The sequence below is a fragment of the Phaseolus vulgaris genome, chromosome 7 (genome assembly GCF_000499845.2).
Source record: "Phaseolus vulgaris cultivar G19833 chromosome 7, P. vulgaris v2.0, whole genome shotgun sequence".
NCBI lineage: Eukaryota > Viridiplantae > Streptophyta > Magnoliopsida > Fabales > Fabaceae > Phaseolus > Phaseolus vulgaris.
The window spans coordinates 25,736,144-25,753,021 of NC_023753.2; the positions used below are offsets into that span (position 1 = coordinate 25,736,144).

At 32.8% G+C, this 16,878-nt stretch overlaps 2 protein-coding genes across 6 annotated transcripts; one reads left to right on the forward strand and one right to left on the reverse strand.

The window, feature by feature from the left end:
* Positions 1-8,705, forward strand: LOC137828927 (uncharacterized). 5 transcript variants are annotated; one of them, XM_068635691.1, is made up of 10 exons: positions 1-161; positions 300-363; positions 1,679-1,817; positions 2,024-2,199; positions 2,677-2,744; positions 2,871-2,972; positions 6,914-7,069; positions 7,633-7,752; positions 7,965-8,094; positions 8,317-8,705. In XM_068635691.1, exons 2-10 carry the CDS (start codon positions 351-353, stop codon positions 8,442-8,444), a joined length of 1,032 nt encoding a protein of 343 aa, XP_068491792.1. In that variant the 5' UTR covers positions 1-161; positions 300-350; the 3' UTR covers positions 8,445-8,705. The 5 variants fall into 5 exon arrangements, with proteins under 5 accessions (XP_068491792.1, XP_068491787.1, XP_068491790.1 ...); XM_068635686.1 differs by having other exon boundaries at positions 9-161; positions 1,642-1,817; XM_068635689.1 differs by having other exon boundaries at positions 18-161; positions 8,004-8,094.
* Positions 8,706-9,469: 764 nt separating this feature from the next.
* LOC137828928 (protein fluG-like) lies at positions 9,470-14,247 on the reverse strand. Its single transcript, XM_068635692.1, has 10 exons — positions 14,086-14,247; positions 13,771-13,967; positions 12,315-12,566; positions 11,850-11,918; positions 11,638-11,755; positions 11,460-11,568; positions 10,952-11,108; positions 10,773-10,868; positions 10,223-10,271; positions 9,470-9,834 (listed from the first exon to the last, which is right to left on the reverse strand). The coding sequence occupies exons 1-10, from the start codon at positions 14,171-14,173 to the stop codon at positions 9,674-9,676; spliced, it is 1,296 nt and encodes a 431-aa protein (XP_068491793.1). The 5' UTR covers positions 14,174-14,247; the 3' UTR covers positions 9,470-9,673.
* Positions 14,248-16,878: the final 2,631 nt, after the last annotated feature.

Sequence of the window (16,878 nt, forward strand, 5' to 3'; positions counted from 1 at the left end):
CCTACTCCAAAGAATTTGATTTTTCCAATTTTTTTAACCTCATTTCTTACCCTTCTCCCTACTACGCCTTCTCACTTCCATCTTCGTCACTGTGTGTCTCCATCTCAACACCGTCTCATTTCCATCGTCTTCACTGTTCAATCCTCTTAGCTCTGAATTTGGTAAGTCTATAATTCATCTCTCTCGTTCTACGTCGACTTTTGTTTGTTTATTTCTCTCCATCTCTCACATACTCTTGGTCATGTCTTGCCCCAGAATTTGAATCTAAATATCTAACTGCTCTGTTGTTTTTTGGAAAGCTACGTTGCTCCAGTAATCTCTTTTCGTTTGATCAGAGGTGCAGTTCTTGTATGGTGAATAGAGGTTAGTATCTTTCATTGTCTCACCTATGCAATTTCGGGTTTCGCTTTTGTTTTGGTTAATTTGTTTGAATTTATTTATTTTCCTTTTGTGTCTATAATTTAGGGTTTGTGTTTTATTTTTCTCTCCGAGTAAGATTTGCTGCATCGGTATACAAAAATGTAGAATTTTCTGCAATTAGAATTGTCATGGAGTTAGCAAAAGTAAACTATAGCCACTTTCGTGTAATTTTCTGCAAGTGTTTTCTGCGATTTTCTACAATTGTTTTCTCTGCCTGTGTTCCCTTTTGTCAGCCGTGCTTAGAGCCTGTTTTGCACGAGACCTCAGCTCTGAACTTTTCATTAATGCATAATCTGATAATACCTTTTTCGATACTGTAATTTGGCACATGTGTCTAAGACACATGAGTGCTAGAGGGTTGGACATTTTGTCCAAATGGGGGTTGCATGGTGACCAGAAGAGGGAGAATAGGGAGAATTTTCCCTTTTGTGAACACTATATGTTTGGAAAACAGCACAAATAGGACTTTCCTATAGGTTTGCACAAGATGAAGGCGCATTGGATTATTTTCATGCATATTGTTGGGAGTCAGTGAAAGTTCCATCTTTGTGAGGTGCAATGCAATACTTTTTTCTCTCAATCATGATTACTCAATGTTCACGTGGGTATTCATGATTAAGCAGAAAGCAAAGGCCTTCGAGAAGTTTAAGCATTACATGCTCCTAATGCTTAACCAAATCGGGAAGATGATCAATCATGCAAGAAAAATGGTTTGAAATTTTTCTCTAGAGAGTTTAACAACTTTTGTAAAGAACAATCGGGGATTCAGCAGGGGTATTTTAGTAATTTAAATGTCTCTGTTGAAGAAAGTAGACAGAACCTTTGGACTTTCCTGTTTACCAGAATCGTTGGGTGACTTATCTGATTAAGGCATTGACAACTATTTCTCTTTCACGGTTTATATATTCTGTTTCTTCTTTTTTTGTTCAATTTGAAACCACAAGCCCCTTAAATTAGGTTTTTACTTTTATTTATTTATATTTGTTATTGATTTTCTGGTTAATTAACTTGCCCAATGAGATTTACTTTCTATTGAAATGTAAACAGAATACAAATTGTGAAACACATCTTGTTTAAGTGAAAGATGTTTTTCTTAACTAATCTGTGCCACACTTTAGTTGTATTGTATGTTAACTTCTTTTTTGTTTATCGGATTATCTCACTGGCATTTTGATATTTCCTTGGATATAGCTATATTTGTCTTGTTCATGTCTGATACAGTTGTGAAGAGTTAATTTAGAAGACAATATAATACTAGGTACTCTTGGTCCACTGTCTGTGTGCATGACTTCATTGCGACACAAAGCACTGCTGCTGATGAATATATATTGCTTGGGAAGGAATCTCACCACTGCTTCATCATCATCTTTGCTCCCTGTGAAACTCCCTGCACAAAGGTATAAAACAATTGAGTATTTCTATTTAACTCCTTGTATATATGTACTGGTACAATTATGTTTTTAGATTTAATTAAGGATGATGTCATGTGACTTACTGTTGTGTTTTTAGTGAAGACTTATGTTGCTTATTGTGTTTTTAGTGAAGACTTATGTATCTTGTAAAATGCTATTTAAAGGTGCCAACTATTTTTATGCTAATGTAGGGAAGTTCATTTTTGGTATGTTTTACCTGATGAGGTCAAGAGCACAAACCTATTGAACCGATATTTAGAAATTCTATCGCCTTGCGAGAAGGAAAGTATACTTACCATGCGTGAGGAGCAGATAAAGAAAAGAGCTCTGCTGGCCCGTGCATTAGTTCGCACTACATTAGCAAGATGTGAGTTATATTATTCTGGAGCCGGGGTCATATTTTTTCTTCTTCCTTTTTCATTTTTTCATCTGTATAACACTGTTCTAATTGTATACCAATCACCAAGCTATGATATTGCGATCTATGCAAGTCATATATATTTTCAGTCACAACTTAGAGTTTAATGAACTAAATTATTGTGGTTTCATAACCTGGCATATGCCACCATAGCAACTAATTTTCCAGTGGCAATTTTGTGGATCATTTATTTTGGCAATTCGAGAATCAACTACAATATTTTACTCCGAACCTTAGCTTAATAACAATTTTAAGATAATTTGATTAGTTTGCACTTAGTACCTACTTGTTTCATGGACCTTGATTTGTATGAAACTATCTGTCATGGTTACATCTATAATTAGTATATTGCTACAGTTTTGCTTCATTTGGTTTTGATATTTTTATATCATGACAGAATATCTAAGCAGTATTGTTTACTGCTAGATCATACAAATTGTCAAATTGATCCAAAATCTTTAAAGTTCAGGAAGAACAATTATGGCAAGCCTGAGGTGTGTTTTTAGGCTATTAATTTATTAACTTTTGTATTTTTTGCACTTTCTTTTTGCATAATTGATGTATGCCTTGTTCATTGAGCTTTTGTGTAAATATTAACGGTTAGTAGTGTATTTGAATAGTTGGACTTGCAATATGCTGATGATTGGAGCCTCCCACCACTGCATTTTAATATCTCACACACTTCGTCTTTGATAGCTTGTGGAGTAACTGTGGGTTCTGCTGTATGTATTCACTATTCTATTTCATAGCAGTAAATTATTTGTAAATGAGTGTCTGCTAGGAATTATTCTTTTATTGAATTCAAGTAAAACTTCGATAACCCATGGTTACAAGTCTGAGCAGAAACGAAAAATGGCAAAAAATAAGATCAAAACCAGAGAATTAGAACCTGCTCTGTGGCAACATCCGCCTGCCCCCAAAATATACCAAATGAATACTATCCTTCTTCCTCACCTTCCACTTTCCTTCCCTCGAGCTGATTTTCACATCCCTATCTCCTCCTGCCATATATGCAGTTTGTTATGATTCTGCATAACCATTGTCTCCTCTTTACTTCCCATTTTGTCCCTGTTTATATTTCTCCTCCTATAGTATTGTTTTTTTAATGGAGGCCCCTTTTGTTGAGGCTCAACAATACGCCCCCTCCCCCACATCAAGCTGCACTGCACAGGTGAAAATTAAGAAAAACTGTTTTAATCAATTCAAATTTCTTTCAAGTGCTGTCCTCCTTGGGTAACCCAACCCACTGTATAAGTACCTCCCAGTTTCCATTTGACAACTTCCTAGCTGCTACCACATTTGTAGGTTTGACTTGCAATTCCAATTCCCCTGTTAAGAGAGGTAAAGGTCCTCAACTTGGCTGACTGGTTGGAGGAGCCTTTGTGAGTTGAGATATGCAAACAATTGGATGCAACCTTGATGTTTCTCGTAAGAAAAGTTTATAGGCAGCAACACCAATCTTTTCCAAGACCCTGAACAACCCATAGAATCTGGGACTAAGGTTTTCATTCACACGTTTTTCCAATGATCTCAATTTATAGGGTTGGGCCTTTTAATTCTTCTTGGATTCCATTGGGAATGAGTTTGATACTTTCATGCAAACTATATTCATCATCCCCAATTACACATTCATTTCTCAACTCCTTTCTTGTGGCATTGATGCCATGGCCTGAGATGATGCTACATCACCCTTAATCTCTATGACTTATTCGTCTTTTTGCACCTCAATTAGGTGTTGTCGCAAGTCTGCATTGAACTTCTCCAAGCTTTTAAGCCTTCTCTTTCAATTTCTTAAAGCCCAACCTTTCTTATTGTAACTTGCAACACTTACTTATCTATTGCCTTCTCCTTTACCTTGGGTCTCAATTTGACTTCCAACTAATGGGCAAGTTGATATTCGTTGTCCGTAAGAGTAAGAGGGTTTGGTTCTTGTCCCTTCTTGGGCCCAAACCCCCCTTCCACCCCATGGGGTTTTATTGGCACTGGGCCCAACTCCTCTACTTGAGGTGTCCACCTGACTGACCCAATATTCCCTTCAATGTTTTGTGCCAGGTGTCCACCTGACTGACCCAATATTCCCCTCAATGTTTTGTGCCATCTCCATCACAATGTGCAAGTTTCTTGAACCAATTATCCTCATATTTTCTTTGATTTCGTCTTTCATTCCATTTCGAAAAGCTTTGGTCATGAATTCTTCGTCTGTGAAATGCATAGAAGTAGGGAGTAGTTCAAACTTCTCTTTATACTCAATAAACGAGTCCCTTTTCTTTAATCCCATCAACACTTCGTATGGATTCTCCGAATATTCCATCTAAAATTGACCAGAAAGTGATTGCTGGAATTTCCGTCACGTCACCATCAATACCTGAGGTTCCCACCATTGGTACCAGTTCAATGTCCTTCCCTCTAAACATACCATTGTTGTGTCCATCTTCTCTGCTTTTGGAATGCAGTTTATCACAAAATATTGCTCCACCCTATACCCATGCGGATTGTCTCCTTCAAAGTATGGCACTTCTACTCGTTTCACACGCTTCTCCCTTATATATTCTATCCAGTCTTCCCCATTGCCATTGTTCTCACCTTCCCTCTCCACCCTAACTTCCCTAACTTCAGCATTAATCTGCTCTGTCATTGGTCGCATCATCTCTTCCATGTGCTGGTGGAACTCTTCTTGAATTGAAGCCTGAACTCCTTCAAGCCTCTGTTCAACACTATTTAAACAATTATCTATTCATTTGGCTACCATCATATGTTCCCAGGATCAGGAGCTCTTATACTAGTTATAGGAACCATTCTTTTATTTAATTCATGTAACCTTCAAGGATCAACCCTTGGTTACAAGGCTAACAAAAACGGAAAATGCCAAAAAATAAGATCAAAATCAAAGAATTAGAACATGCTCTATGAAAACTGTTGGGTCTATTAGAGTCTAAGTTCAAGAGGGGGGGTGAAAAGAACAGATTGATTTTGAAAGGAACAAATTTATTTTTCAACACACTTTATCAAAACTAGAAACTAGTTCAGATTAGCATTGAGATTAAACAGAGAAATTTTCCAGAACAAGGTGAGTTATTTCTTACAGCAGCAATAAGAACAAGATTTACATAAAGAGATCAACACAAGATCTTTTAATACAATTCTTTAAAGAAAGTAAATCTTTAACAAAGTTATTTCAAAGAAATTGTTTGTTCTTAAACCAGTCAACACACAGATTCAGAAAGCTTCTTGTGATTAAAAGATTTTTCCAGAACAAAGAACAGTATGAACAAGCCCAGAAATAACAGATTCAATTTTAAAAGAACAAATTTATTTCCTGACAGATTATCCAATTAAGCGGAAAAAGTGCAGGGATTGAGAAGAATGATGCAAACACAATTTATACTGGTTCACTCATAAAGAGCTACATCCAGTTTCACCTCACACCAAGGTGGAATTCACTAAAAACTGTTCAACACAATTACAACACCTTGCAGTTCTTGAACCCTACAAGAACAAGGCACTCAAAGCTGAAAACCCTATTTCAGCACTACTTGCACTTTAAGAAATCAAGAAGTGTCTTACACAATCACCTTTACACAAGAATGAATCAAGGAAGGAAAACACCTAAAAGAAGATGCAAGAAACTGAAAACCAGTAGCCCAGATTGCAGCACAACAGTGACAATACCTCCACCAAGATCAAGGCACACAAAGAACAAGCACTCTTGAAGTTCTTTTAGAAAATCTTTCAAAAACTCATTCAAATCCTTTTTCCACTCACTGAAAACTTTTGATCTCTATTTAAAACGTGATTGCACAACTACATTTTCATATGAGATGTGTCTCTCTTTATATAGAAAACAGTTTATAACATCTTTAAAAAAGAAGTTAAAAAGCTGTTATAAAAAGAACATGTTAAATCAAATCTAAACAAATTGTTTTTCTGAAAATACTTCCAGCTCATCTTAACAGAAGTAACGGGTTGCAACAAACTGTTTGGTGCCCTAACAGAATTTTGAAAACATTTCAGCAGTTCAGAAATAAATCTATTGTTTTACAAATCAACAGATTTATTTTTGTGCAGTAACCTGATTTTGAGAAAACTTAAAGTAGTGTTTAGGAAAACATTGAATCACTTCTTGTGCTTGATCTCACCACCTTGATTAGGCATATAAGGTAGGTCACGAAGCAAAAAAGGCTACCTTAAACTCACTCTAACTTGCATACAAGATCACCTAATTACATCACTCTACAACCTTCAAAGCAAACTTGCTATTTTCTTCATCAAACACACACTAGGACAGCAGATAATAAGCTTCATCCATCTTCATCAAAAACAACCACCCTCAAAATATCTGAAATGAATCCTATCCTCCCTCCTCACCTTCCACTTCCTCGTATCCTCCCTCCACTTAGTTGATTTCCACGTCTCTCTTCATTCTCCTTTTGCAATGCATGCAGTCTGTTATGATCTTGCATAACCATTGTCTCCTCCTTACTACCCATTTTATCCCTATCTTTTTTTCTCTTCCGATAGTATTGTTTCAATGGAGGCTCATTTTGTTGAGGCCCATCACTGTCATTGTATTCTCTTATAGTTTAATGATATCTTCTATCAAAATGTCTTTTTTCTGTAGACCTTATTGTCTTTGAACTTGTTTAACTTGTCATTCTCATTGTAGATTGGTATTGATGTGGAAGAGAAGCAAAGGAGGTTAAAGAATGATACATTAGCCTTTGCACAACGATTCTTTTCTCCCTGTGAAATAGAAATGTTGACTCACATTGTGGACCCTGAACTCCGACTTCAGGAGTTCATTAAATTATGGACTCTAAAGGTTAGTAACTGTATTGAATGTCACTAATTCTGTTAGGTTATTGAATAAAGAGTATGGTTAGAAACAAATGTGACTGTTTTGAAGTTGGAACATATTATATTGAAAAAATTGAATTACTTTTTTTGTTTGGCATCATCATATCAATATTATTTTCTTTGAGAATTATTTGTTTTTTGAATTGTAATGGGGAATTGGTGTGTTCTGCTACCTTACATTAGCTTTAAGGATATTGGTAATATATTTCCATATTATTATAAAACTGGAATTACTTGGAAAGCATATTCTTGCATTAATTGATGTTCAGGTAAAACCATAAACTTATTTTTGGTTAAAGATGCAAGTTAATCTAATGTATTTCAAAGGTGTCTATATGATTTGTTCCTTTTTTGTTAGCTCCATTTAAAAATGTCTAGAGTTGTATGCACCAATTTCCTTTGAAACCTATATTTTTGAAGCAATTATTAATTATAAGCATAATATAGTTCGTCAGCATAACTTGTTGTAAGTTGAAATTCAATCTGTGTTCTGCAGCTGTCACTCACAAAGACATTTCCTATTGGCAGGAGGCATATGTAAAAGCACTAGGGAAGGGCTTCTCAGCCTCACCTTTTAAGACTTTCACTGTGCGATTAGGAGACCATGTGAAAGGAAACATCCATGCTCCACCTCATATGATTTCTAAGGTATGCTTCGCACTTGTAAAGTTTGTTTGAACTTTGAGATATAAAGAGCTCTTATTTATTGACATTATCTGATGATATATCGATTTCTCCTCTGGAGTCAACTGCTGTAGTATGGGCGTGTGCATGAAGCCCTGCTTTAGTATTAGCATATTAAATTTTGGAAGGTGATTTGTTGGCTTTTTTCTACCATGAGCATTTTACTCTGCTGACAGGCACATGATATTACTGTTGAGTCTTCTGATGACCTGCAGAATCCGTCTAGCAATTGGCAGTTTGGACTTCTGGAGTTAGCTGGTTCTCATTATGCTGCCGTTTGTATAGAACAGGATAGCATCGATGCTGGTAATAATAAGTCTTATGCTATAAGGTGTATATTGCATATATGCATTATTGCTAGTAACACAGCATTACTATAACGGCTGCACACTTGGTCTCATGCCTGCATATTATACAGCCACTTTCATACCTGTGGCTATCATGGCTCCAACAATTGTGTGAATTGCATATTTCGCCACCATTATTTAGTTTGAATAGTTGCTACAGCCTCATCTTTGTGGTTTGCAGGCAATGGAAGCATTCCAATAGATCTGACCCTAAGGAAAACAATCCCATATGTTGAGGATGAATGTATTTCTGCAACTGACAGTGCTGTAGTGATTGGTGGCTTGACTAGACTGTCAGTGTGTGATTAGTGATTTTGTAATGAAATGGAAGTTTTGGCCGTAGCTTTACAGCCTTCCTTCAGCATTTTGGAATAAGTGCTTACAATTTATTTTTTAGTGCTCCCATTGTTGTTGCTCAGGACACGATCTGTGAAGTGCACTGTAACGTGTTGCAGTCCTTGATTTCTTGGTCTCTTTAGGCATGATCTAATCAACAACGTTGCAATCCGTGTAAAATTTATAATTATATGAAAATTTTATCTATTAATATATTAAAATGTTTAAAAATAACTTACCGCAGTGCGTGATATTTTATAAACTTTCCTAATATTATGAAAAAACAGTGATATGCAAATAATTTTAATGCATCTAAACTTGTGGATGTGATTTTTTGGGATTGTATGTGGTAATGACAATTGTGATGAAACTAAAGTAAAGAAGTAATTCTTTTGAAAATATTATTATTGTGAGCTGCTTGAGGTAACAAATTTTCTATGTGAGAACTTTAGTGGTATCAACAATTGGTTATTTGAGAAGTATGGATAATTACAACGATACACTGGTGTATAGAGTCTAGAGAAGGTTCATGAGCACATGTATATATTAAAAAAATGTTCAAGTAATGTTACTAAGGTTTTATAAATCTCAAAATGATGGTGACGGAAAGAGGTCGAGGCACAAACTAGAAGATAAAAGAGGAAGTGAGAAGACAAATTTTTCTTACACCTAAAAGCTTACTATGTTATTATTTCTTGAACTAATATAATAAGCACATACTATCTAAGTTAAAAAAAATAATGTACATAATTTTGTATTTATAATTTTACAACCATCTCAATGAGAGATGGATTACAATTGTCACAATAAATCGCATTATAACCACAATTTTCCAGTAGTGCTAAATGATGAAACATCTTAATCAATTTAATTTTCTCGTGACCTGTACTAGTATAGACCACCCAAAACATATATTAATATATTAATGTGTTATAAAGATAAAAACATAACACGAACACACTGTAACAACAAATTTTAGGGAGAAAAAAATATCAACGAAGAAGTAATTTAAAATGATCATAAAGTAGAGATCATGTATAATAATCTGTGTTTTTTTTTTAATAAGAACATGAATCATACTGGAGGTAATAAGAAAACACATTGTTTAATTTATTAAAGAATGCAGCTAGAAACATTGAAAGTGTTCGACATGAACAATTATGTAACATTGCTACTTTTTGAAGTGTTGGTGCTTCCTTGACTTAAGGGACAGTGATGTTGGATGAACTAATCTTATAGAAGCGGATTGCATTTCGTGCGAGTATGTCTTTTGCAGCTTCCACAGCCTCGGAAATTAAGAGCTCACCATCAATGTATGCATCACGTAGAACAGAGAAAACAACTTCGCGGGAATTCTTTGCACCTGTTAAACCCAAACTTATGACTTCAACTTGTAATCATCGCAACGTAAACAAGTACAGAGATGGAAATATTTTAAGAGAGTGAAAGCTGCAAACATTACTTGTTGCATTCATTTTTCATGTAAGAATTTCCAGCAATAATTATAGATTCTAGACACGATTCTAAGTGCTTGGATTAGACTCTTAAGTTATGAACATGAAAATATATGTTGAAGTCATAAGCATATGATATGACTTAGCATTTTGCATTGGAGATTCTAGAACTGGTGTGTGTAGATAAGGTTTAGGAAAGACAACAAGGTACATGGAAAACATTTGAAATTGAAACTGTCACAGCAAGCATTTAAGCATAAACTTCAAATTTGGTTGTCATAATTGATGTTAACCAACCTAAGTAGAAGGTTTCAGGAAATGTATAGGCGTCAGTGCTGAACATCACCTGCATTGCAAAAATTATTTGAGATATAATGTCTCAGTTTCATGTTCATTTGAAACTTCATCTTATAATAAAAGGGTAACAAACTTTTAAAACAATTGCATTTTATATTTCAGTATATTTCATAAAGTGGCTCCATTTTATACACATTCAGTGCCTTTTTCTACTGAAAATAAAAAGCAGGGGAATTTCAAGAAAATGGTAAAAGAACTGAAATGTTCAAAATTATACATGCATTTTGATACTTTCCAAAATCAAGTGGGAGATTAGAGAGTTCAAATCCTATGCATAACTTATTTAGATTTAATCTTCAATCTCTGCAATCAGCATGCCTATTTTTTTATGAGAGGAGGATGAAAAAAGATGGAGCAAGGGAAATTATGAACTTCTAATTTTAGTTACATATAACACATGGATATTTTCTTCTTCTAGGTCTTAGTTGGTACGTTTATCTGAAAAGTTCTATTCTCAGTCAACAACTATTTGGATGGCTTAAGTTGTCACCTTATGTATTGGAGCCAGAGTTAGTAGATCTTTAACTGCTGAAATCATCCCATGCATACTAAGCTTTGGAATTGCCAACCCAAAATCAAGGTAAACCTGAGGGATAAAATTTGGTTAATTGAAATTCTAATATACTGATACAAGTCAATGCATTAGGCCATCAATCATAAAATGCTTGCCTGAGAGTAAACAGAAGCTAGATATGATGCTTCCTTTGAGAATGGATGGGAGGCATGTAAAAAAACAAACCGACACTTTGAATATCTCTGGTCCTCAAGAACTGAACGGAAATGAAGAGGATTGGACTTCCTCAAATCCAAAAGTCTATCCCCAAAGCTAGTTGCAGAAAGAAAAGTATAAAGTGTGAAACAGGTATAAAATCAAGTAGAATAGCTAAACTAAACAAACTAATGTTTCAATAGGTAAATTTTGTTTATTCTGGAAACAAGTTTGATGTAAAATCTAGTGTCAGTTTTTAACTCCAATGCAAAAGTTTCATTTTATTACTTCTAGTCAAATTGAGGTTTGGTGGGAACATTTGGTTTTTCTGGAGATAATCAATTCAAATATTTTCTAGCATGAAACCAAACACATTAGTTTCACCCAAAGCTTTTATTGTAAATTCCAGTAAAAATGTTTGGATACCAATATGGTAAAAGTACAGATCAATTAAAATCCATCAAATACCCTGTGTGTATCTGCATTGGCAAGTCATATGATAGAGCAATTTCCAAACTTTGCAAGAAGAGATAGTCAACAAGATTTCTGTGATGCAGTATATAGATAGGCTTCGTAGCTGAAAATACAGAAGGGTGAGAAATAATAAACTGAAAAAGATGATATTAAAACCAAATTGCATACTTACCATTTATTAACACCTGTCTCAGACTCTCTTCAGCTTCCGTTTTAGTTACATTTAAGTTGATTTCCAGGCCACCGTAGTATGCAACTATGCTTTTCAAAGCATAGATCTCTTTAGCAACTGTAACAGTGATGCTAAGGAACCCAGCTAAACATGGATTTTTTTAAGCTAAGAACTTGTGTGAGTGTGTAAAGAGTCATGTGAATTAAAGGATATGATCTCAACTTTGAGACGTATGCTTCAGTAAATGAATCGATTGTCCATGAAGATCCATTAGACAAACCCTTCAGGGAGCATTAGACATAAATATAAGATAAGCATAAATTCAAAAGTTAGATGAATAGCTAAGAAGCTGCGAATACAATTGCAAAATAGAAGGATGCAATACAAAAGAACTCTACAAAATATCCAATGGAATCCTTGTTGCTTGTTAACTAACAAGTATCAACACTGGCCTTGATTCACATCTGTTCATAATATTGATCAATCTTTTCAGTACTTACATACTATGCAGAGATTTAACTAAACAATGTGATGGTACAACAAACTAACAATTTCTTGATGAAAAAAGTAAGATATATAAATCATAACATGGTTAGCAACACAATGTAAAACAAGAGATCAATCAAACACCTAAAACCAAAAGAATAAAAAAAAGTGAATGTGTATTGGTATCTCACTTGTTCAAGGATTTGCTCTGCCACTCGTTCAGTTCTTAAGATTCTGCCAGCAAAAGGTATAAAATTCTTGTGCCATTCTATTTCATTCTTTTTGTCCATTTGTATGCCATCATCTATTAGTATGGCAGAGATTTTTGCAGCTTTTAAGCATGTTGAGGTGATGGATTGTAGTCCAGACACCCTACGGTATTCTTCTACGCCTTGCAAAGATACCTCGGTTCCGTATAGCTCAGCAACATCTCTTAAACCTTTCTGATATCATTATATAATATACATTTTGGCTGTCATAACCAGATTCCACACAGAGAAAAACATCATGCAAATGTACTTTGAATCAGAAAGGCACTCTCCATATTCATGGAAATTGAACTTACATTCATCTAACTCATAATTTATATTTCTAATAAATTTTACACAACAATAAAAATATATATTTAAAATGGTATATCACTATCATTTCTCACTTCATGTAATTAAATATAAAAATATTTATTCTATCTCTTCCAAGTAAAACAAATCTAGATATTTGAATTTTATTTTATTATGAAGCTTACATTGGATGATTTTACTAATGAGATAACTTCGTTTCAATTTTTTTTTTATAATATATGCATTAAATGTAATGTTTATGTATTGGATGTGTTATTGAAAACATGGTCAATTAAACTAATACGTGCTCACAATTATAGTATGCATTTTATTTTATGTAAAAAACGCGCGTTTATATTTTATGGCACTTTTTTTTTTCTTTTCCAGTGTTATATATGATATATGGAAGAATTAAACTTAAATGATATTGGCATTTGTCTAAAAATTTAAATAGGATAAATTTGAAAAATGTAATAAATATTACAAAAAAAAATGCAAATGGGTATACTAATTTTCATCACGTTTTAACTTTTGACCATGTATCACATATTTGGGGTCATACATTCATCTTTAATTTTCACTCAATTATAAATAACAAAAAAAAATATATAGTCAAGCTTTAACTAGTTTTATATTATTCTAGTTTAAAAATACTTTTTAATTAGTTAAGAAGTTATTATTAAGAGGTGGACTTTAAATTTATTTAAAACTTATAAAATCTGACACACTAACCTGAACTAACAGTTTAGATAGATTCTAATAACTTTGATATTAGATTAATAAGTGAATTTAAATTTAACTCAATTTTAATAAACCGATTTATAAAATGAAATTTACACTTTTTTTTTATATATATATATAATATGAAATTTTCTAATTTATAGTCCCTAGTTAACGATCTCTAATTAAATGACTTTTTATATAAATTTGTAATGAAGATATTTTAAGAAAATGATTAATAAATTAAAATAATATTACCTAACTTTGTTAGTGAGTAAAAAAGAAAAAGAAAAGCTTAAAATGAAAGAAAGTGTTAAGCAAAAACAGTTGGAGGGTTGTAAAAAAGCAATGAAGAAGAAGAAGAAACCTTGAAGGATAAAGATGTTTGTGCAAAAGCAATGGCATCAGCATCAGCAAAGGCTCCCACAGTGAAGGCCTGGACAAAACCACCAGTGATGGAGTTTGAGTCAAACTCAACTAAGTTGTGGCAGTGACCATCCACCATTTCAATCTCCTCCACTGTTTCTCTCAATTCACTCAATTCCATTCCCTCTTCCTGTGTCACTGAAATTCATATATATAAACATATTCAAGGCAAAATCTTCATCATTTTCTTTCACATTCTAAGCACCAACACAACAAAAATATATATATAGAGAGAGAGAGGTGTGTGAGTGTATACACTTCAGAGCTTCAATAGCAGTTGGGTTGGGGAGAATTGCAAGAGTTGAAACTGCAAAGAGCATTGTTAATTGCAAGGAGAAATGCATTATATAATGAGAAAAAGAGTAACAAGAAGGCTAATAGGAAAAAGGTTCTTTAAGAGAGAATTCAAAATGAAATGAAAGAAATAATAAGGAAAAAGACATATATAGGTATTTAACATTTATGTCTCAGACGTGCCCTGCAAGGTCAAACTTTTTTTTTTTCTATTTGTTTAAGATTTTGGAGATGATTATGGTATTTCTGTTTATCAGAAGTATCAAGATGTATCAGAGACGTGGTTTTTGACCCATCAAAATTTCAATCAAATAAGTGTTTTTTTTCTAATTTAGTTTACATGTTTGAAAATTTGGTTTCAACTGAATAGATTAGTTTCTATTAGTTTTGGTGTGTAATAATATGTTTCAGATCCCCTGTGAACAAATTAGGATTTTCTTAATATTTCTTATTTTTTGAATAATTTTCTATATGATTTTAGTAATTAAGGTAAGAAAACTATGTTTAAAATATTAATATTTCTTATTTATTTCGGAAGTAAATAATATTGGAATAATATCTCGTCAAGATTAGATTGAACGTGATATGATGATTGAATTGAAGAATTTTATGTGTGAATGAGTTGAATTTTAAATATTAAATTTGAAGGATAACTTTGAACATTTTATAATAATATTAAGTCTAAATCGGTATAAATGTATGTGGGAATAGAATAAAGTTCTATGGTGGGTTTGATATTTTTGTAGGAGATAGAGTTTTAAAGGGTTATTTTGGGTTGAAATTCTTGCAACGTGAAATCTATGCAACATGTGATTGTGTTTTTGTATAATGATTTTGTTAAGAATGTTTGACCTTAGAGAATGGTTTTAGGTGAGTTTTGAAACCGTTTTGAGTTGTTACTTTATATTTTTATTGAAGTGAGATAATCTTACTCAAACTAAAATAAAATAAGATATAAATATTTATTTTTTTTGGCGATTATTTTTTCTCAAGCGATAATGAGATAGATATATTTTTTTTTTCTCTTATACAATCTCACTTAAGTTAGATATTTTGAAAAAAAAAAACAATTTTCTTGTTTATACGATGAAATTGATATGTTTTAAAGTTGAAAATGTTATGTGTGAAAAATAGAAACAACACAATAAAATACACAATAAAATGTGGTTAAATAGTGCTTTAAAAACTTTTGACAAATTTTGCAAATTATGGTTTATGATAACATGTCAAACTATGTTTTTTTACTCGACAAAAAAACTTTCATGACTTTCAAAAACATAGTTTGAAAACCTCTTTATTAAATTAGTATAGATGCAATATCATGCAATTAAAGTTTTATACTGGTTTGTCTGGTAACGCAAATTACGTCTAGTTTTCAATCATCATATTGAGTTTCGCTATGTAGACTAACATTGCAAGTTACAACACGAGTATTCTTTCAACTAGTAGTCACTCCTGACTAACATGTGCGAGTATTGTCTCTGAACGTAGTCGTTCATGGTTAACCCATCAAATATTCTTTAATACTTAGTCACTTATGACTAAAAATTTGAGTATTGTTTGAGAATGTAGTCACTATTGACAAAAAAAAAGATTGTCTAAGATGTGATCAAAAGATCATAGGGTTGCTCACTAAAATGAGTATCTTCTTTCAACTTAGGTTTAAGCTATATCTACTAGTTTTCTAAAACGAATACAATAGTTCTCTTTATGGAGATTTTGGGACACACAAAAAATATTTTGACAACATTTTGGCACTTTCAAAATAATGGCTAAGATTTTTGTTTCTCTCTTCAATTGATATATTTGTATATGCATTGAAGAAAAGAGTTGTTACAAATCATTTTCTTCTCATTGGACAACTTCAACTCATTTGAATGTCTTCCTTGTGTCTAAGCAACTTGAACATAGAATATGCATTAAATGCCTTTTATGCATGCATTCATACATGCCAAATAACTTTTTCGAGGGTTGACAAAGTAAGATAGGGAGTTGTTAAGGCAAAAAATGTTTAACTTACTTTCCAACGGATCGTTGATGTGGCATAAGTTTTGTCAACCCTCTTAGTAGATGAAGGAAACAAACATTTTTCGCAACATAGAATAAACATAAAGATATTTGTGAAATACAATGTTGGCTTAAGACTATGTGGTTATTGCTTGAGCAAACACTTTGCTTATCAGATGTAAAAGAGACTTCACAGAATTATATCGTCTAATAGATAAAACACTTTCATCTTACATGATATTTTGTTAACAAAAGTCTTTTGTCTCACTGACGAGAGTCTGGTAATGTTTTATACTTTGTTGTTTACAATACTATCAAAATATGAGTTGTTAAATTTTTTCTAACATTATGCATGTCTATATAAATAGATAAAAACATTTAAAGATGTTATTAATTAATTATGTGGATATATATACATGAATTTAAAATTAAATATTTTTGGCTGAATTGATGTATGATATTATGGATTGGTTGAGTCACATAAGTATGCATAGCGTGTTTACATTAGTTGTATTTGTAAGTACTAAGTAACAATGATATCTTAACTATGTTTTAATCACATAAACAAATTAAGCTATGAAAAATTTATTATAAATGCATATGCTCACTCAGATTTTGCATACCTTAATCTTACATTGAATGAATATCATTTTTATATTAAAATCTAAGTGTTGATATGTATGATTAATAGAATAAAAGAGAGTTTAGATTCTATGATTCTTTTGTTATTTATGTGTAAATCTATACG